Genomic DNA, 23,075 nt, shown 5'->3' on the forward strand with positions numbered 1-23,075 from the left:
TGGTCTAAGGTAGAAAGGCTGTAAACTGTAATGTGGAAAAGGAGCCTACTGTTGCTATTGAAACCAATTTTTCTGATGGAGTAAACCATTTCTGTCATGATGCCAACAGGAACCATTTCTGTCATGATGCCAACAGGAATGAACAAATTTTTCCTTTCTCCTCCAGTTTGCATCTAGTACTTTTTTTTTTAAAGATTTATTTGTTTTTATTTATACAAGCACTGGGTACAGTCAGAAGCGCGGGAGGGTGAGAGAATTCACCAGAGCCAGAGCGGGGAGCGGAGCAGGCAGAAGGACACTGCTGAGGGGAGCAGCGGGCGGCAGGAGAGGTCTGCGCGCCATGTGGGACCCTCCTCCAGTGGCCGGGGAGCAGCTGGAGAGCGAACCAGCACTGCAGAGGCTGCAGGCAGCTTCGCAACCCAATGCTCAACCGCTGCGCCACCGGGGAGGCCCTGCATCTAGTACTTTCTATCACTAGAGATAAAAGGGAAACTGGCAGGGCCTGATTCCACCACTCTCAGCCTCCCCAGATGTTTAATGCATCCCAGCCTATCCTCTGCCTGCCCTTCCATCAAGACCTACCTTCTCTCATCCCCACTCCTCCAACTAAGCCAGAGTGCTGTGAGAACTCCTGTTTACCTGCCTGGGAAGCCCCACACTTCTCAAGGTGGTGATGGCTGACTTTTGCTGTCAAAAAGTAGAGCTTATTTCAGTAAACAATTTTCACAGAAGTTATTAGTTCAGAGCGCAAATACAGCACTGACAAGAACAGGCGTGCTCTGAGAAAAAACAATCAAAAGGAGTCAGGCAGAGGAGAAATGTGGTTTAAAGGACAGCTCTTAAAGTGGAGTAAATAAGTGTGGATCAGCACAAAGATGATAGATGGTGGTTCTCCTTCGATATATTGCTGTGGTGAACTATATAGATTTGTTGATACAGAAATTTGCTTATTTTTGTAGAGTAAATCCCACTTTTTACTGTATACTAGCTGCTCTCGCAATTGTTACATCCACCTCTATAGTTTGCTGTGTGATTCTGATCTTTGCAAATCACATTTTGCTAGCTGACTCCTTTATAGCTTCCGTCAGTAGGGGGCAGTAGAAGGAGACAGAAAATCATGAAGAAGGAAAAAGGGCTTTCCCATTCCCCTTAGCTTGTTTTCCTGTCAAAAGCACCTCAGCAGTAGTGCTTCACTTCGGGTAGCAGTTGGTTCCAGTTGTCAGTTAGCTTAGCATTCCTAGACCCAGCGCCAGTATGCCCCCTTGGAAGCACCAGCTGCAGTTGTCTTGTGCCCTCTCAGAGACCCCAGGCCTAGCTCCTTTTGCTACAGGCCATCCTTAGAGATCTGAGTTCCGACTCTTGGAAACCTTGCCCTAGCTCATAAGGTATTAACAGTGCCTGGGCAGCGCCCACCTCTCAAAGGTTTCCTCCAAGCTCATTGGTTGTAATAATCCCAGCCTCTTAGTATTTTTTTTTTTTTAACCCCAGCTAGTCCCTGTACATTGCTGCAGGGAATGCAAAATGATACAATCTTCAAAGAAGATTTGGAGACTATCCAGCAAAATTACATATGCATATAAAGTCATCCGACCCAGCAATCTCACTTTTTGGAAAGCATACTAAAAATTTTCTTGAAAAAGAAAAAAATCTCACGTAACAGGAAAAAAGAAACAACGTAAGTAATCATCAACAGGGGCCAGCTAAGAATGCCACCTGAAATGAATGAAAATTACTTTGTCAAATTGGGAAGAAATACAGAGATACCTGGACCTTAGAAAAAATAAATTTGTATCTTTAGTACAGCATACTCTCAGGAGCCTAAGCTTTCATTCACTAGCCTCATTGCTGCCATAATACTGATGTGATTATTTTGAAATAACTCTAAAACAGATTAAAGCAATTAAAGTTTCAGTACCAAGACTTTTGGGATAGGAGAAAAATGCAATTATAAAATCCAGGAAGGTTAAAAAAAAAAAAAACTGCAATCTTAAGTTTTAGTTAGAAATGTTAGTGTGAACTCATACTTTTTGCACTCTTTAGAAGTATGTCTTCTAGCTTAGTTCACTGAAAATGTCTTGACATAATGATAACTGACTAGCAATGCCACCCAGCAATACAGAGGGACCTGCCTTTTCCTTCAGTGCCTCCTTTCCCTCTGAATGAGAGCAGTTTCAGGTTACACCTCGGTTGTGACCCAACAGTTTTCATACACACACACACACACACACACACTAAAGTAGAAACAACGCAATACCTGAGATTGGCATTAAAATACTCCATTAAAAAACAAAGAAGTATTTTATAATAGGGGCAGAAAGTTCATTGCTGTGCTCTTCATGTTTATGTGGAAATTCTCGTAGTAAAATGTGCTTGCATAAATGAAATAACATCAGAAAGTGTTCTAGGAATGTTAAGTGAAAACAAATCTGGAAAACAATAAGTCCCATTTGAGTTTTTAAAAGATGTTACTGAGCAGATTTCAAAAATATAAAGATAGATCCAAAAAGCTAACAGAGGTAAATACTGGGTGATTTTAATTTTTATGATTTTCGGTATTTTCCGAGTATTACTTTTCATAGATGTTTTATGATTCCATTGATATTTATCAGGTAAAGTTTGTGGTTATTTAAAAATAGCTCATACCAAAGTGGCAATTGATTTTTCAAATAAACAGAATTTAATGCTGTCAGATAAAACTGTGAAACCATTCGCTGTCTTTAAGCTCCTGCACAGCTGAACTAAGTGTGGTTGTTTATTAGAGAACAAGGCTGCAGAGGGAGTGGTGGGAGCAGAGGTACAGAAAAGACCAGCTTTAGTAGGCTTCAACTCGAGCTGAAAAGCCTCTTCAAACGTAACATAAAAACTACCAAAGAGATGTCAACAAGCCTGCAGAGTTTGCTAGAAGGAAAGGGGGCGGCACAGACGCCAAGCAGCACAGGGGAGGAGGAGAAGGGGTCTCGCCAGTAAGATCAGTCCACTCCCAGCGCGCCGGTGACGCCCTGATACCCGGGGGAAGAGTTTCCTGGCGAGGCGCTCGCGGAACTTCGCTTCTGACTCAGGACTTGCTCCACCGGGTGCGTGGACTTCAGGCTCCGGCCGCCGCGCTCACTCTCGGGGCGAGCGTCTCCGGGACGCCATGCCGGCCGCTGCTCCCCAAGCCCCGCCGGGCGCCGGCCAGGACCGCGCGGCCGAGCTGCTCTTCTACGTGAACGGCCGCAAGGTGAGTGCACCTGCTGGAAGCGGACGGCGGGGAGCAGCCCCTGCGCGTCCCCTTCGTGCCTCGATGCTCATAATGCCCGCACCGGCATCGTTATTACTCTGCATTATTATTATATTACTGTGGCTGGGGAGAGATTTGCCTGTTGCGCCCGCACCTCCACCCTGGGGCAAGGTAGGATGAGTTTGAGGGGACTGTCCTGGATATTTGCTCCCACCCACCCACACACACACCTTCCTGGTACTCATTTCCCCTGTCCTTCCCAAACGCACAAGCTGGTTACCAAACTCACCTCACCCCTTAAATAAGAAGAGAAATGGCTATTCTTACTCATCGAAGCCAGCACCCTCGAAGCTTTCCTTCCTCCAGCCCCATCGCTAAAGGGAACTTCTCTCAGTAGATTGCCCTCGCTTGGGCTGTTTAGAGGAATGGGGAGCCCTGGACCATGGACACGGACCAGTTCAGATCACCCCTCTCATTTCGCAGGTAACATGTGTGACTTTACAGAGTCACACCTTGTTTCTGGATAAGCTGAAGGAAAACTGAGTTCTGGGACTAAGGGTCTTGCTGGGTGTCCTGCTGGCCCTGCGTCTAACTTCTCAAAACTGGGCTTGGTCTGCTGAACCTCTGGGAGAGTTCCAGACAGTGTCCCCAAGTTTGGAGGCCCCCTTTAAAACCTCCTGAAGGTGGTCCTAGACTCTGCTCTTTCAACTTTACTCCAGCATTTTGGCACCACTTTGGGAGGGGAAAACAAGCAGGAAGGTTAAGGGGCTTCCTTTAGGGCAGACTCCCACACGAGGGCTGGGCTACCTACCTTTGAGTGGTGCCAGCGCCTGTGGTTCCCCCCACACACACCTAATGCCTGCTTCTGGGTCAGGGATAGCCACCTATCACACTCTCCTAACTGGCAGAACCTCACCAGATACCCTTCTCCACCCCCCACAGTACAAGTTCTAGGCCCCCTGAAGCATTCCGTCTGCCCCTGCTGCCTGGGCTCCACGCAGCTTAATATGAGTTTGCTTTCCCTGATCTGTGCTGGGGACAATTAGGATCTCCCCTGTGTTAGACCACTCTGGAACCTCAGGTGAGGAGCTTAACATCACTAGCCTCAGTTTCCCCCTCTGCAAAGTGGGACTGTGAGCACTGTCATGTTCACACTGTGTCACTTTTCTTCTTTTGCATAACTGCATCGTACATGCAACTCGGATCTTTCTCTTTAGACAAACAAGGATTCAATTCCAGCTCTGACCTCTCAGTGCTGTTCCCCTGTTAAAAGGGGGTAATGCTGTTTACTTCCCAAAGTGTGATGATAAGTGTGCCATCTGTGTATTTGTTACGGGCTTGCTGTATGCCAGGCAACACTCTCAGGGGATACAACAGAATGTGAAAATGGCCCAGCCCCTGTTTGTGTGGAGTTTATTTGTGCTGAACAACCCAACCAATATAAATAAACAGAGTGTATAATGTCAGGCAGGGATAAATGCTAGGCCAAAAATAAATAAATAAATAAAGAGAAGGGTGGGGCCAGAGAGTGGGCAGGAGCTGACACTTTATTTGGGGTGGATGTTTTGTCCTCTTTAAAAGGGTGACATTGGAACAGTGACTGGTATGAAATGAGGAGCAAATAATGCACATTGGGGAGGAACATTCTAGATGGGGGATGGCAGGTGCAAATGTCCTCAGACACAAAGATTTCTATGTGCTCAGGGGGTAGCAAGGAGGTTGATGGGGTGGAGATGTGGCCATAGTCAAATTACTAGGACTTTGTTGGCCATGGTGGGCACTTTGCTTAAATGAGGAAACAGATATTTGAGTCTAGTTTGTCCCCTGCCCTCCCTTGCTTTGCTCCAACCAAACTAGTGGAATTTTTAACTTCATGGCCAGCAACAGTTAGTGCCCTATTGATTTTTAAAAATAGATTAGCTGATTCTTATCTGTGGGCTTGTTTTATCTATGTTCCAAATACCTTGTGATCATTTAGAAAGTACACTCCAGAGATGTTGATTCAGTTTTTGCAATTACCCTGTAAAAAGAAATCGTGGCAGCCTTTCCCTTCCTCTACATGCACCCCACCCTTTCCCCTTCCAAATTCCTTTAAATGTGTGCCTCAGTCTTGGCGAGCATGCCTGATTGCTACACAAACAGAATTAGAACAAAGTCTCTGGGTCAGGGTGAAGGGCTGTTGGGAGATGTGAGAGAGAAAGACCACCAGGGAAGGAGATCTTCAACTCAAGCATGATCCCTAGGATTTCCAAAGAAGCTTGGAATCCAACTAGGAGCTGCTAGGTGATGGGACTAGTCTCTGGTCTGTGTTTTTTGCAAAAGTCCCCAGTCACCAAAAGGTGTCTTTAGTCGGGGGCTAAGGCCATGCAGAGGGAAGGCACATCTGTCAGAGATCTACTAGTAGAGAGATTTCTGATATTTTGCTTGCCTCAGAAGAACAGCTATCCAATTAACAAGGAGATTGAGGGAGGAAGAAGCCATGAATAAACAGTACCCTAGAGAACGCTCACTAAACTCAGGTCAGAGGCTGAAGCGTTTCATCTGTGAGACAGTGAGGCTTGGAGATGGGAGTGTAGGCTTTGGACTAGTTAGGCATGGGCTTGAATCCTGAATCTTGCTCTGCCACTCAGCCACCCTGGGGCCTCAGGAAAGGTGCTGAACCTCAATTTCCCCCTGTGCGAAATAGGGCTAATAACCATTCCTTCTCCCATGGAATTGGGTGAGGATTAAACTCCATGAAGAGTGGTTGGCATAGTCAGTGCACAGTGCTTGGCACACAGTGAGCCCTGGATGTCTGAAAATGATTGTTGCTATCTGAACTGAAAGATAATACTGCTTCATGGCAGAAACAGAACCTGCCCACATAGTCAAGGAGGATGAAAAGTAGTCACCAAGGAATATTTGCTCAACAACACATCAGATTTTGATTTTGGTGTTATTATTGCAATCTAGAGTGAGCTATCCATTGGCTAGTGTTTCCTGGGGTCCTTGGTGTGCGGGGCTGAGAGAGGACAGTTCTGGGCTGCTGGGACAGCTATAATGATTCAAAGAAAAGTGGAAGATTGGAGGTGCTTTGGCAGGAATAACTAATGATAAAATGAATTTAAAACAACCCAAATCTGAGGCAGAATTGTCCTTACTGGCTGTGCCCTCAGGCTTCCTCATCTGCTCTGGGACTGCTTGGGTTGTTGTTCTTCGCTACTGTATCCCACAGTATTGACCTCTCCCTTCCCTCTTCCACCTCTCAGCCGTGTCCTGTCACATGTACTTCTCTCCCTGCCTTAGTTTCCATTTTCTCACCCCTTTCTCTCCTTCTGATTGCCTTTCTTCTTCTTTCTTTCTGTCTCTGTTTTGGATTTGGCAAGTTCCCTTTGGCACTAGACACCACCCTTGCCCAGAAGAAAGTGATTTCTCAATCTTGTGCAATGTGAACTTGAAACCTCCCAAGGGACTGGTGGAGATACACAGAGAGAGAGCCTACCCTTGCAACACCTGAGTCTGTCCTGAGGTGGATCATGCGGGGACCCTAACATGAGAATTGGCATTATCTCTTCAAATAAGAGTCAGTGAGAATAACTCTCCTCCACTACCTCCACATCCCCCACCCCGGTCAGCTTCTTAGCCCTGATCTCCCTGTTTCTCTCCAAGGCCAGCTAGGACAGTTTGCATGCAAGATTCCTGTTCCCTCTTCCCTCCTCCAAGTCAAGAAAAATAAATGCATTTCAAGTGAGTGACACTTTGATCAAGACCCCAATCTCTTGAGACATCTGCTAGAACAAATACCAAACAAGCAAAATCTATTTCCTCCATTGATTTCATTCCAAATCATATAAATGTACCTCAATACAAGCCTAAAATGCTACTCTTTACATTCTAGGCTACCCAGATCTGGTCTCTCCATTAAGCTGGGCTTCTGTGGATTCTTCATTATATGTATTAACTTAGTTTCAGCCGCAAATGGCACAAACTCGAACCAGTAGTGGTTCAAGCAAGTTACAAGTCATTTTTTCATAAAGGAGGTCTGGGGAAAGACAATGAGGGACTGATCCAGAAGCTTTGTGGTATCCCCTGGGACTTGGTTTCTTCTCTCTTTTTTCTCTTTTGCCATTAATGTGTTGTCTTATGGTCTAAAAGGGCTGCTGGAATTCTAACCATTTTATCTCTATTCCAGGCAGCAGGAAGAAAGGGAAAATGCATGCTGGGATAGACAACCAATAGTGTCTGCCTTTATTGGCACTTCTCTATATTTCTTTCTTTTCTTCTGTTCAGATACCCCAGCCTGTGAGACATCATCCCTCACTCCTCAGTATTCTCAGCAAATTGTACATATCATGTTCAGATCATTCCTTGAAGTTAATTCATATTTATTACATTTCTATGACATAGCCTCAGCACCTAGTTTAGCACTGGACACAAAGAATAAAGGTGAATGGTTTTTATCAGGATCAAGAGACACACATACAGGCCTCCCCTGGTGGTGCAGCAGTTGAGCGCTGGGCTGCGAAGTTGCCTGCAGCCTCTGCAGCACGGGTTCGATTCCCGGCTGCAGGAGAGAGTCCCACATGGCATGCAGACCTCTCCTGTCTCACCCGCTGCTCCCCTCAGCAGTGTATTTTGTCAGTCTGCCTGTTCTGTTCCCCGCTCCGGCTCTGGTGAATTCTCTCACCCTCCTGCGCTTCTGACTGTACCCAGTGCTTGTATAAATAAATAAATAAATAAACAAATAAACAAACAAACAAACAAATAAATAAATAAATCTTAAAAAAAAAAGAAACACACATACTTGTTATGTGAAAGATGTGTGGAATTGGACTACAGAGACACAGAGGAGATTACTTAATTGGAGTAGAGAACAGGAAGGTATTCAATGGCAGCACCCACCACAGGGGAGAATATTTGAGCAGGGCTCTGAATGACATACAAGATTATGGCAGGTAGAGAAGAGGACCTTCGGGAGAAAAGTAATCCTCCATGCAATGCAATGGAGGGTGTAAGTTCTTGCTCTGCTGGGCCTGGTACGTTCTCCCTTTTGACTGTGTTTCCAGATACATTGGTTGAATGACAGAAAATGTTGGGCAGTTTATCATTTAACTTGTGCATTTTGCCAAGAACTTGTGCATTTTGCCAAGGAGTTTGACTTTCTTCTTTTATTCTAGAAACTCTTTAATATAAAATTACCTAAGACCCACTTGGTGTGCTCTTTAAAGGTACACCTTTTCTGGTTCCCTCTCCCAGAAATCCTAATTCCATGGAAGTCTAATTTTAATAAGCTCCCTGAGTGATGCAGAAATGTGCAGCATGGCAGCCAGGAACCAATGTTGAATGTCAGCAGATGTAGGAAATGATCAGACTTGGTTTTAGAGCATTCCCTCTGCTGGTGTGTAGAGGGTAGTGTTGTGGGGGCCAGGAATGGAGTCAGAAGACCTGTTAGGAACAATGGGCATGGTTCAGGTGAGAGTCTCTAAGGGTTGACTCTGGGAGGTGACAGTAGATGTGAAGGGCGTTTAGAGAATCATTATGGAAGTGTAAGTGGCAGGACTTGGTGGCATTTGTTTTGGTGGATTGAAAGAAAGAAAGATTGAAAATTATTGATAACTAGGGTTTTTTTAAACTTAGAAGACCTGACAGATGATGAGGCTTTTAAGCAAGCCAGGGAACTGAAGGGAGAAGTACATTTGAGAAGAGAAGAGCTCCACTTGAGCACCAATTAAGTTGGGGTGTCTGGGGCCCTCCACATTTTCCCTTGTATTGCAAGATGTATGTGCACACACTATGCACACAATCACTTCTCCCTTGCTATATTGCAAACTCCTTTACGGTGCAGACTTGACACTTATGATTGGTATTTGACCTCCTAAAATATAGGGTGAGATGGCATAGAATAAGCATATTACTTCTCCTCACTTACTTCCCAAAGAGAAGATTAGTATAACATAGTGAGAGATAAACCCTACTTGTGAAATTGTGAACTGAATAATGTTTCTATTTGCTCTGTGAATCTAGAAGAAATCCAAACCTTTAAACAGAATAAAGATGTGACCCCTTTATAAAACATAACCAATCATGACTTTTCAGTCAAACCTGCCTCAGGTGTTGCTGTTCTACTGCTACACTGCTCAGTTTCCCATATAAACTTGCTTCTTTCTTAACCATGTCCTTGCTTGTAAATCTTTTCAGCATTTGGCCGATACTCCTCTCTTTCTTTGATTTTGGCATCCTGGTTGGTTATAAAATGTTCCTTCTTTGAACATGATAAACAAATAAGTCTTAAAAAAACTTATCAATTTTCAGTGGATATTCATTCTAATGGATCTCTATCCATCTGTCTATCTATTCTGGTCTCTAGCTTTTTCCTCACCTGTTTCAGACTTCCTAGGAAAAGCTAAGCAGGTCCACAAGTGTCCTGTTGGAAACAACCACCGCTTGAGAGAACAGTGACGATTCAGGACCAAGGACAGTGACAATACGATGGTGGGACTCAAGGTTTAGACTTGCTGTCTATAAGAGAGAATTTGCCTGTCACAGGTGCTCCATAAACATACATCAAGTTGAAAATATGAGAAGTTAATATGCATTTTCTAAATTTAGCATAAGCTTTTCAATATAAATATCACGCTAGCTCTTTCAACTTTGTGTGCATTAATTAGCTATTATTTTCCTTCTACCACAGGTTACAGAAAAAAATGTTGATCCTGAAACAATGCTCTTACCATATCTGAGGAAGAAGCGTATCCTTTGCTTTGCTTTGAGTTTGTATGTATGTGTGTATAACTCTTATGTCTTCATCAAGTGATATTTCAAATATCGTTTTAAAACCACACTGAATCATTTTCCCGACGATTAGGGTTTTATGCTTATCTTTGAGAAAGTCCTACATCTTAGTTTTGTGGGCAGTGCTAACTGTGACTTATCAGAAGAACCAAGTACTTTGTAACCTGTGTCTCAGAACTAAATATATTGTACAAAATGAAGAAATAATGGGAATTAAAGCAATGGAAATCAAATGAAGCTAATTAAACATCTTTCAGAATTAAGAGTCACAATATTGATATCCTGTCTTAAAGAACTAATCATCATGCCTATTAGAAAAAAGAGGGCCCAAAATTAACCTGAAATAAAAGTCAAGAACAATGGAGAAATTAAAAGGTTACCTTAGGAAAACTTTCTAAAAGTGTCATCTATGGAATGGATTCCTAGCCTCCTGTGCATGAACTCCAATGGGCTTCCTGAGATCTATAGACCCTACTAAATTATATGTAAAATTGCAAGGCTATCTGAGTTTGTGCATTTTTTTTCTTCTTGGAGTGAAATTTCTAAAAGAGTACACAACTTAACAAGCATTAGTGCTATCTTCTGAAGGTCATTCATGATCTTTGGACATAAAAACAATGAAAACCAATTTCCTGGTTATCCTTGATACCAATGGTATATTTAAGATTGTGTTCACTGGTAGGTGACAGAAGATACCAAATAGCAGTAAACAAGATAGAAGTTTATTTCTTTCTAACTTTGTTAGTTCAGGTTCTCTGGGAAGCAGACACCACAAGATGGGATTAAATGTGCAGTGTTTTATTAGGAAAAAAAAAACCTGAGTGAAAAGAAATAGGAAGGGAGCCAGAGAAGGATCAGGGAGCCATTAGATCACAAAGCAAGTCTGACCTAGAAATAAGAAAGGGAGAGAGGGTTGAATGGAGGGAATCTTAGATTTCTGTACTGTCTATCACAAGTTCATCACATCCATCGGGCATGGTTGACAAGGATGCCCATATTTCCATGGCACAGAGCCATCATTTAGGAGCAGCCCACCCATAAGACATGGCCTTAATGACAAATGGAGCGATAGAAATCAAAGTGCAGCAGCTGTGGCTCTTGGCCAATTACCCTCCCTCTTGAAGGAGGTCTGTGAGGCATATTTTCTTGGCTGTCCTATTCATGTGTAGGTAGGTAGTAAATACTTGGAATACTTGTATCATATTATCCATGTCTGCCATATTTCTCTGCTTCCCAGTGACAGAATCTTCTAATTATTTCCCAATATCTGTTCATCTGTTCTCTCAATCTTAGTAAAAGATTGTAAAGATAGTAAAGATAGTAAAGCACTATCACAACATTATAAGGGATGGAAGCTCATTCTATGTTGCTTCTCCACCCTCTCAGCATGCAACTTTCTCCTCATGATTCCAGATGACTGATTGAAGTCCAGACATCACATCTGAATTCTAGAAAATAGGAAGAAGGAAGTGATGAAGGGAACAACCCCTTCCTTTTGAGGACATTTCCCTTCTGAATTGCATGCACAATACTTATGCCCACATTAATCAAAATCATTAATGACCCTGACCCCAACCAGCTGCAGAAGAGAGTGGGAAAATGTATTTTTTTAAAATTCTGCACAACTATGTATATAGCTAAAAATGGAGCTTTCTATACAAAGGAAGATTGAGAGAACAGATGAACAGATATTGGGAAATAATTAGAAGATTCTGTCACTGGGAAGCAGAGAAATATGGCAGACATGGATAATATGACACAAGTATTCCAAGAATTATTTGCAATCTGACATCTTTCCATGTATGTTATCAGAGTCACAGATAATGGTGAGAACAAATATACAATGTACTCACACTTCCAAATACTAAATCCCTTCCTTGGGGGGGGGGTTCCCTCTTTTTTGGCAACCTGGGGTCCAGGTTTTTTTTTGAAAGGGGAGAAATAAGTTATAACACAAAAATAGAAATCAAGAATTTACAAAATTCTAAATAATAGCAGTAAAGACATATACATCCTTTGATAACTATGGATTGAATTTAATCATATGTTTAAGAATCTTTGATGGTATTGTATCCTGAAGTCAGTTCTATTCTAGAAAGACAATTATGGAGAACACATTATCTTTAACTATGCATTTTCCAGTCCGACTCACAGGAACCAAGTATGGCTGCGGAGGAGGAGGCTGTGGTGCCTGCACAGTGATGATATCACGATATAACCCTATTACCAAGAAGATAAGGTACCTTGTAGCAAAATCCAGATCTGGTTGATTTTTTACAGTTTTGAACTTTGTTTTAAGCATCATCATTTGGTAAATATCCAACGAGCACCTACCATGTGGTAGGAATTGTGATAGCATTAGGAATACGATGATAAGCGAGATAGACAAGAATACGAATGGGTTAGGAAAAAAATGTCCTGTCAGTGAAGATAATATTTGGTCCAAGGATTCCCTCGTGAAAGTTGAAAGACTGTCTGACACCCTGTGCTGTCTGGGGAGGAAAGGGAGGACTGAAATGACAGCGGAGCTATCATCACACCAACATATTACTATCAAGCCTGCTAACTGATGCTGCTTTCACCCACCTCCCTACCCCTCAGAGTGCATTCTCTATTCTGTGTTATGAAGGCTATACTAATGGAATTTAGTTTGAGTTTCTTTACATACTCAGCATCTGATGAATTTTTTAAAAAGATTTATTTATTTGTTTGTTTATTTATTTTTATTTATTTATTAATTATACAAGCACTGGGTACAGTCAGAAGTGCGGGAGGGTAAGAGAATTCACCAGAGCCAGAGCAGGGAGCAGAGCAGGCAGAAGGACCAAAGTACACTGCTAATGAGGGGATGAGTGGGCAGCAGGAGAGGTCTGTGTGCCATGTAGGACCCTTCTCCAGTGGCCGGGGAGCAGCCGGGGATCGAACCAGCGCTGCAGAGGCTGCGGGCAGCTTCGCAACCCAGCACTCAACCGCTGCGCTACCAAGGAGGCCCTGATGAATTTTTTTAAAACTGTGGTTATGTAGTTTATATGGCTTGGTTTTAGAGTAAAGGTCTTTTATGACTTTCTACATTTGAACTGAGAGCTCTGTTATCTTTGAATCAATATTCAAACTTCTGACCCTTACCACTACCTACCTTGCTCCTGCCTGTCTCTCAACGTTGAATCCTACCACTCCCTTTGTACGGATTATGCTCCAGCCTTCCCGGTCTTCTTTTTGCCCTTCTTTCTGTCCCGAAGCTTATTCCTGCCTCAGGACCTATGCATGTATTGTCCCTCTGCCTGTCCTTCTATTTCTTCTATAACTTTTCATATCCACCTCCTTGAAATCATTTAGGTTCAGCCAAAATGTCCCATTGTCAATCTTTCCTGATAACCTCCTATGTAACCATGTCTACCTCACTTCTGTAGCTCCCTATTCCCTTAGCCTATGTGAATTTATTTATAGCACTTCTCACATCGAATTTATGTGTGTGTGAGTGTGTATGTGTGTGACATCTATGTGCATGTGTGTTGTCTCTCTTCCCTCAACTAGAATCAAGAATGTGTCTGCAAAGGCAGGGATTTTATTTACCTTATTTGCTAATGAATCTGAGCACGTGGAACTCTGCCTGGCACATAGTACTCAATAAATATAATATTTACATTTATTTATAAATGAATAATATCCTTTCAATCTTTATTTTTTGTGTGTATTCATATAGAAACATACTACCTATACCATTTAGGAACTTGTATATTTTGCTTAACTTCTCATGAATATTTTTCAAATAATAAATATAAGTTTAATGATTATGTACCTTCAGTGGTTCAGGTGTGTTAAACTGATCTACAAATAGTGGTCGCTTATTCTTAACTTTTCATTATCATCAATGTGGCAGTAGAATTCATGAATATATTTATGTCTGTTACTATTTCTTTATGACACATCTTTAAAGTTAGAATTGCAAGGTAAAAGAATATATGCATCCTAAAGATTCTTATGCATTCCAGTGAAATGTCTCACAGAAAAGTATTATCAATTTTTAGTTTTATCAGCATTATATGAGTTTCATTTTCCCAAACCTTTACTAAAAGTGGATACTATAATTTTAAAACATCTTTGTCATTTTCTTGATAAAAATGGTGTTCTTCATTGCTTAATTTGAATCTCCTTTGATTGCTTTGGAAGCTGAACATTAGTTTCATGAATTTATTGATTATTTATCATTCTTGTGGCAAATGAGAACATTTTAGGAGTCATTTTAAGTTGGACATTTTCTAACAGTAGGCTCATGGGCTTGAGGAGTGCTCCCACACTATATGTCTTTTTCTGAAGCACAATCTGCTTCATTTTACTGCCCAGCCAAACCCTGACTCAGCATCAGCCTGGAAGATGGAATGTGCTCTAGGTAACTGGTCACATGTGACTGGAAAGGAAAATGCCAGGCCCTCACTCAAGAGGAAAAACAAAGACAGGGGAAACTGTTCTAGGGTTAGAATTGGGAGGCCTGAATTGAATCCCATCTCTGACACTCCAGCTGACTGAGCAGATCACTTTGAGTGTAGATCTTACTTCTCTAGAATGAGCTAAGGAGAAAGAAATCTGTGCCAGACCTGGGACATCATACATAGCCAAGTGTTGGAGGTGCTCAGTGAATGCTCTGCCCTTCCCCACTGGATACAATGTAATTTGTGCTTCCTTTGGCTTTTCAAAGGCATTATCCAGCCAATGCTTGTCTGACCCCTATCTGCTCTCTGTATGGGGCTGCCATCACCACCGTAGAAGGCATAGGAAGTACCAAGACCAGGATTCATCCTGTTCAGGTGAGAATGTACCTCTTCTTCACAAGGTTTCTGAAGAAATGGGGTATGGGATGCAAAAACCATTAATACATGGATGGAGCTGGAGGGGATTGATTACGCTAGCTCAAATAAGTTAGAAGGAAAAGGAAATATCAGCTGTTCTCACTAAACAAAAGTTGAAGAGAAAGTTAAAACTAGCAAGCTGACCATAGATCTGAGGCATACAGCAAGCAAGAGGGAGGGGGTCGGAACAGGGGAGGGAAGAACACAAGGGAATATGGTGATGGTTCACGGGTGATATGGTGGCAGGAGAACTGTGGGAACTACAACGATGTCAGAAAAAGATAATAAGAGAAAACATTATTAATGATGTGATGAGTTCCTGCTATTAACAGAGGGGAGTAGTCTGGCTCTGCTGCTTGGTTACTGCCAACAGATGAAGCTGTGCTGGGGGCCAAGGGTGAAAACTGGAATGTGTGGGTATTTGTGATTGGAAAGATGCTTTTGGAAGATCAGAGGATTTTATCTTTATTAAGAAACCTAACAGCCACTGGGTCTGTTTTCTATGTTCTAATCAAACGGGATTTGTCTATCTCACCACTTCCAAACTCAAACAAAAGAGAATTACAGGCACCAAGGGATCTAATTTTGTTCATATATACGTACATATCTGTGTGTGTATAGTGTATATACATATGCATATATATTATATATATAATGGAAAACAACATGATTTTAAATCTGAACTGAAACCTCAGCTACTAAAAATATTTGTTAAATTCAAGGTTTATTCAAAGACAAATAATATGAGTTGTCAGTAAATGTTGAGGCTTAGACAGCACCCTGTTATAGCTCTGCCTCAAGTGGATGGGCATTCAGACTCCTGACTCTTTAAATCCTGTATTCATTGCCCATAGAAATGTTACTGCTACTTGTTTTTATCGCTGTTAATGGGAGTCACTTGTAAGGAGAGTGGATGAGAGGGAATATGGGGGCAACATAGAAAATAGCTAAACTTCAAATTCTCTGGGCTTGAAGGAATCTTGGGTTATGTTTGTTTTTTTATGAAATCTTGCCTGTAAATCTTGTGAGTCTTCACTTTTCATAGGCATGAAAACACCTTTCATTAAGTACCCTCTGCTGAGCACCTATGGTGGCAATGTAGCCAGACAGCTTCCAAAATGGGGTTGTGCCTTTGAAGCCAGACTTCAAAGCACAAGTGCTGGGGAGTAGGGGAAGTTTAGAAGAGAAATAAAGGGAGTTTGTTGCCTCTGGATTGTTTTCTGAGGATCCTTTGGAAACAAACACCCGTGTGCCAAAGCTGTAAGGCAGTAGCAGGCAGTGAGAAAGCACTGGGGAAATCCTTGAAGTAGTTTTTTCTCTTTCTGAACTCAAGTTTAATTTGGTTCATTTCTCTGAAGAATTTCCAGGGAATAACCTTTGTCTCAGTGATTCCCATTCTGGACTATAAATTGAAACCACCTGGGAATTTTTTTTTAAACTTGTGTCTGTGCCCCGCTCCCAGAATTTCTAAGTCAATAGCTCTGGGGTGTTGCTTGGGCTCTGGAAATTTTAAAGTGTCCCTGGTGGTTGTGAGGCTTAGAACTGTTAATGAAGTGCAAAAGCTGGGGAGGACCAGTATTTGCAATCCCCCAGCCCAAGAAAGAAAGACCACTAGCTTGAGAAGAATTTTCTGGGGCCTCTTCTCTAACCTTATTGTGTCTACACATCTCCTAGGGATTTTGTCTAAAGGGAGGTTCTGATTTAGTAGGTATGGGATGAAACCCAAGATTCTGCAGTGCTAAACTTTGTGTGCTTCCAGGAGAGAATCGCCAAGTGTCATGGCACACAGTGTGGATTCTGTACCCCGGGGATGGTGATGTCCATTTACACCCTGTTGAGGAACCATCCGGAACCCACACTGAATCAGTTAACTGATGCCCTTGATGGTAAGATGTGTGTGTGTGTGTGTGTGTGTGTGTGTGTGTGTGTGCGCGCGCGCGCGCGCGCGCGCGCATGCGTGCATGCACACGCTTACATTTATGATGATGATGTGAGGTAATAATGGGCACCTACCACATTCCATAAACTGTACTAAATGCTATAAAGATGATTTCCCTTACTCTTTACAATAAATGTATTGAGATAAGCAATATTCACATTTCAGAGATGGAAAACTCAGGTTAAGAAAGAGCAATTTGTCCAAAGTTATCCCACCAATCAGCAGAGGAGTTGGTCAAATCAGGAATCAAGCAAGATCCACACATTTCATTTGGCTGATGTATTTCTTATGTCTTTGTATATAAGAATCTCGTTCATTTTTTATTGTTTGCTTAATTTTTGTAATCATTACAAAGCTAGTTTATTTACTCTTAGAGAGAATCCAGTTTTCTCCATGTACTGCCCTTTCACCCTGCTCTCCCCTGTTGGGTGGCTCTCTCAGGACCATATTAAGTATCAGAGGCTCTTGAATACAACGTGGAATCAAGCAGACTCAGGTCTTTTGGTGACAGTGTTTCAAAGAATTGTCTTTAGTGCTATTTTATCAAGTTCAGGAACTCAGTGTGTATGTGAGTACAGGAAAGCTCCATTAATAAGATTTTAAATAATGAAAAAAAATAACAGCCTACCTTCCAGGTCCTATTTCTGATTAAACCTTTCATGGCTCATTTTGTCTTCATCTCCTGCTTCTGCAGACCTCTCTCTGCTAGAGAACATGAGCCTAAAGCCCAGGTGTGCAGGTCCTCTGCAAAATCATTCCAGGGAAGACCAGAGAGACGCAGCATATAAACCACCTTCTGCCTGATTTCCTTTAGGTCTTATTATGCATTTGATTCCATGATTGCTTATCACACGAACAAGGGACAAAACACTCTCAAATTTGAGAGTGCTTGTTTTACATGGAGTGCTTGTAAAAAATGAAGATTTCTGGGGCTTAACTCCAGAGAGCTTGTTTCCAGTGGCTTTGTATTTTAAATATAATAAAGCATTTGGGAGTGGAAGGAGAATGTAACATTTGGGCCACTGTGAAAGAAACACTGGTCTTGTGATTTAAGTTGCATTTCAGTGCTTCCTAAGTTTAATAATTACCTTTCCTGTTATATAAGGCCTTTGATATCTCCATCAACTGAAAATTAGCAGTTGAATGTAATTCTAGACCAAGAATCTTGGGCTTGAAATCATTGTGTTCTTTGAGCACCTGTCACAGGACAGGATATGAAAACTTTCACAGAGAGAAAATACAAGCAGTTGAGTTGTTAAGACTCTCAACTATCCCAAGTTGCTGACCAAAAAATCTGACTTTAAACATTAGTTGGAGTAAAATGTCAACAGGGGGCCTCCCCGGTGGCGCAGCGGTTGAGTGCTGGGTTGCGAAGCTGCCTGCAGCCTCTGCAGTGCTGGTTCAATCCCCGGCTGCTCCCCTGACACCAGAGGAGGGTCCCACATAGCACGCAGACCTCCCCTGCCACCCGCTGCTCCTCTCAGCAGTGTGCTTCAGTCCTTCTGCCTCCTCTGCTCCCCACTCTGGCTCTGGTGAATTCTCTCGCCCTCCCGCGCTTCTGACTATACCCAGTGCTTGTATAAACAAACAAACAAATAAATAAATAAATCTTTAAAATGTCAACAGGGCTTCTTTCTGGGACAGGATCCTCTGTCCATCCTGCATTGGCAGGCTGTGAATCTCTCTAGCTTATGTGAGTAACAGAGCTGGGTGTTTCTCCTGCAGGTAACCTGTGCCGTTGCACTGGATACAGGCCCATAATTGATGCCTGCAAGACTTTCTGTAAAGTAAGTAGAAAGGAACATGGTACTGAATGTACTTTCTCCCCCAGTGAAAGGAAACAGCATGGCTTGTCAGGTGTGATTATGGGAACTGTTGTTATTAATTAGAGGTCGGGCTTGTCCCAGGTCTGTAGTTCCTGCTGTTAGTTAATCTCGAGCAGGGCACTTACTCTCATGCACCAAACTTGCCCCTGAGCACCCAAGCTCCTTGACATTGGCTGTGATGCATTGTTCAGGGGGCCTTTCCTGAGCTGGGGTGCCCTGCCCCACTCTCCTGCAGCCCTTTGGTCACACTGTGGTATGGTGGTCCACTTGCTCTTCTGTCTCTTCACCAGACAGCGAGATGCCAGACTGCAGAGGCAGTTCCTGTGCAGGGCTGGTCACCAGGCACAGAGGGAGCCGCGGCTTAATCAATATTGTTGAATGAATAGATGACAAACAACTTTGAGATGAGGGACATAAGATTGCCCTTTAGAAGTTAAACTATGAAATCAGCACATTCAAATAAGAATAGAATAATCTAATGCTTGTTAATATTTATATGTTTATTGCTATGTTGCCAGACTTGCTATAAGATCTTTCATGTTAATTTATTTCATAACCACTGCTATTCAAAATTTTTCATAAGCTTAGATTTCTTTTTTTTAAAGATTTATTTATTTATGCATACAAGAACTGGGGTGTAAGCCAGAGGTGCGGCGGGGGGTGGGGGATGAGGTTGAGAGGATTCACCAGAGACAGAGTGGGGAACAGAACAGGTGAGTTGACTGAAATACACTGCTGAGGGGAGCAGCTGGCGAGACAGGAGAGGTCTGCTGCACCATGTGGGTCACCTCTCTGGCTGGCTAGATGGAACACTTGACCTCAGTGACTGGTGATAGCTTGATAGCATTGAGACTTTAACCCCTGCACAACCAAGGAGACCCAAGCTTAGATTTCTTATTAGAAGTTAGTTTGGACATGGTTGAGTACATGTGGCTCTCTTTCATAACATTTAGTAATACCTATTATATATTACATTTCAACTAATAGTCCACTGTTTAATGTAAAACTTAGTAGAAGGGATTTTGTTTCCTGGCTGGGCTCCAGCATTCATCTTCAGCTTCAGAAATCAGCCCTGAAGACAAGCTCCCTTCTGAGGCCAGACCAGCTGCCTTCCCAGCTAGGTGCCAGATGTGAATCAAGGCTTAGGCCAGAGGGGGTTGACATCAACAGAATGGTGAGGTGGGAGTTTTACTTGCTTCTTCCTAAAGAATACCAATTTTGACAATCACCCATGGACGAGAGTGCCTGGAGAAAAGTCTGGGAAGCCAGTGAAGATGTTTTTGTGTGAAAAATCCAGCATTGGATGTTTTAGAAAGGTTAGTTTTCCTCTCCAAGGGGTCACAGCTTATGCCAAGAGGGACTTTGTCAGTCCATGATTTCTTCTACAGGAAACAGTGAGAGTATATGAGTGAGTTCCCAGTTTTCACCAGAGTGTGAAGATCGTGTCAGATAGGCCCATTTTTTCCCACCCCATCCAGATACTGAGGTGTGTTGTGTGACTATGGGGCAGGGAGGGACAGGGACAACAGCAGCCAGGGTTTGCACTGGGTGTCAAAGTGACATGGATCCTTCTCTGAGGACTCTCAGTCCACCCATGAGCTGTTGGGAACACCTTGCATGTAGATCCCCCTACTGGCCCATGGTACTGCCAATGCTCTGTGTACATCATTCTCACACACCCCTACCCAGTGACTGGTTTCCTGAGCCTGCCCTAAGGGTAGTGAGTGCAGTTTGGCTATTAGCACTCACAGAAAGTTGCCAGACTTTCTTTGAGAGTAGCTTGAGCCTAAAGCAATGCCATATGGAAACAAGTAGGAAGCTGTCAGCACCTGGCAGGGCTTTGCAGAATCAAGGTGGGTGGGGGGCAGGAAAAGGAGGGATTGGGGTCAAAATAAGGGGGTTACAATTGTATGGAGAATATAAAATAAAATTAAAATTAAAAAAAAAGAAATACCCATCTCCCCTGCCAAAAGAAGCAAGAAGTGTGGAGCAAGCATATCCAAAGAAAGGGTCTGAGGAGGCCTCAGGATCCCTAGTAGGGATGACAGAACATATTTTTCTCTGAAAGCTTCTCAATAAAGACTGAAGGGGATGATTGCCTCTTCAAATGTGAAGAAAGTAATGAAAAACTTCAAAGAACATAAAAATCAAGGGAACATGATAGTACCAAAGGAACACAGTAGTTTTCCAGAAACAGGCTGTAAAGAATTAGAGATCTGCTTTCCCCAACAACAAATTCGAAACAGCTGTTTTAAGGGAAGCTCAGAGAACAAGAAGACAACACTGAAAGACAGTTCAGTAAAATCAGGAAAACAATATCTGAACTTTTTTCAGAGAAAAATGGTACTAATTTAAAAAGAATCAAATAGAAATTCTGGAGCTGAACACAATGAATGAAATCTGGAACAAGATAAGGATGCTCATGGTCACCACTTTTGTTTAACACAGTACTGGAAGTTCTAGCCAACCAGTTAGGCAAGAAAAAGAAATAAAAGCTACCCAAACTAGAAAAAAGTGGTGAAATTGTTTCCATTTACAGATGACAATCATCTTATACATAAAAAACCCAAAAGACTTCAGAAAAAGAAAAAAAATGTTAGACTTAATGAATTCAGTAAAGTTGCAGGATACAAAATCAACATCCAAAAATCAATTGCAATTGTAGACATTTGACAACAAAACTATCAGGAAGAGAAATTAAGAAAAGAATCCCACTTACATCAAAAACAATACAATACTTAGGAATAAATTTAACCAAGGAGGTGAAAGTCAAAAGATAAGTGTTGGCAAGGACAGGAGTAAAGAGAGCCCCTATGCACTGTTGCTGGGTATAGGAATTGGTACAACCACTCTAGAAAACAGTATGGAAAATAGAACTACCATAAAATCCAGCAATTCTATGTCTGGGAATATAGCTGAAGGAGAAGGAATCAGTACCTTGAAGAAATATCTGCATACACCCATGCTCATTACAGCTTTATTTATAATAATCAAGATATGGCAACAAACTAAGTATTGACAGACTTAAATATTTCACATCATTATCCACCTGTGTGTGTATACTTATACATACAAACATATATATTATATATAAATATATAATATATTCGAGACAAAAGGAAATCCTGCCATTTGAAACAACTTGGATGAATCTACAGGACATTATGCTAAGTTGAAATTAGCCAGAGAATGACAAATACTGTATGATCTCACTTATGTGTGGCATCTAAAGAAGAAAAATTGGGCCTCCCTGGCAGTGCAGGGGTTAAAGTCTCAGCGCTATCAAGCTATTGCCAGCCACTGAGGCAAGTTTTCGATCCCTGCCCAGGAGGTGACCCACATGGTGCAGCAGACCTCTCCTGTCTCGTTCACTGCTCCCCTCAGCAGTGTATTTCAGTAGGTCTGCCTGTTCTGTACCCTACTCTGTCTCTGGTGAATCCTCTCCGTTCTTCTGGCCTACACCCCAACTCTTATATGCATAAATAAATAAAGTAAATCTTTAAAAATAAATACATAAATAAGAAAAATTAAAGTTGAACTAATAGAAACAGAGAGTAGGATGGTAGTTACCAGAGACTGGTAACTATAGTTAATAATACCATGTGCTGAGAGGAAACCTCAGGTGTTCTCACCATAATGGTAACCAAGTGAGGTGATGGATTAACCTGATTGTGGTAGTCATTTATTCATGTATTTATTTTTTAAAGATTTATTTATTCATACAAGAACCAGCCAGATGTGTGGGAGGGTGAGAGGATTCACAGACAGAGCGGGGAGCAGACCAGGCAGATTGATGAAATACTCTGCTGAGGGGAGCAGCGGGGTGAGACAGGAAAGGTCTGCCGCACCCTGTGGGACCCTCGCCAGCTGGCCAGTATCAAACTGGCGATGCAGAGGCTGCAGACAGCTTCACAGTGCAGCGCTCAATCGCCTGTGCCACCAGGGGAGGCCCTGATTGTGGTAGTCATTTAATAGAGTATATATATATGCCAAACATCACATTGTACACTATAAATATATACATTTTTTGTCCATTATACATCAATAAAACTGAAAGAAATGCTCAATATTAATTACCGGTTATTTGTTTTTTTTAACCTGTTAGACATCTGGCTGCTGTCAAAATAAAGTAAATGGAGGTTGCTGTTTAGATCAAGGGATGAATGGATTGCCAGAATTTGAAGAAGGAAATAAGGTCAGTGAAATGTTTTAGGTTATTAGCTTTTCTCAGGATATGAACATTGATCAGCTTACTCTTAGGAAGAATAAACAACTGACCAAGTTGACTAATTTGAAGGGTTTCAACATGTCCCTTCTTTCATTCTTACTCCATCTCCATTAAAAAAAATTCTATTTTAACAACTTCATTCCTCATCCCAGATATTCATCTCATTCAAATATATCCCTTTAGGAGAAAGACATTGATCCCTTAATGTCTCTGTTTAAAACAAACAAACAAACAAACAAAAAAA

The 23,075-nt window shown here is 42.1% G+C and overlaps 1 protein-coding gene across 1 annotated transcript in view; it reads left to right on the top strand.

Annotated features, from left to right (window-relative positions):
• The first annotated feature begins 2,766 nt into the window (after positions 1–2,766).
• The window catches only part of AOX1 (aldehyde oxidase 1), a 67,271-nt gene continuing 46,962 nt past the window's right edge, over positions 2,767–23,075 (top strand). Inside the window, exons 1-7 of the mRNA XM_037523799.2 lie at positions 2,767–3,220; positions 9,891–9,948; positions 12,134–12,230; positions 14,688–14,796; positions 16,598–16,724; positions 18,503–18,564; positions 22,709–22,798. Coding sequence (XP_037379696.1) covers positions 3,137–3,220; positions 9,891–9,948; positions 12,134–12,230; positions 14,688–14,796; positions 16,598–16,724; positions 18,503–18,564; positions 22,709–22,798 — 627 coding nt within the window. The 5' untranslated portion in view covers positions 2,767–3,136. The remainder of the gene's footprint in view (positions 3,221–9,890; positions 9,949–12,133; positions 12,231–14,687; positions 14,797–16,597; positions 16,725–18,502; positions 18,565–22,708; positions 22,799–23,075) is intronic.

Source organism: Talpa occidentalis, unplaced genomic scaffold, assembly GCF_014898055.3.
Source record: "Talpa occidentalis isolate TD23 unplaced genomic scaffold, MPIMG_talOcc4v2.1 talOcc4.3, whole genome shotgun sequence".
NCBI classification, from domain to species: Eukaryota; Metazoa; Chordata; class Mammalia; order Eulipotyphla; family Talpidae; genus Talpa; species Talpa occidentalis.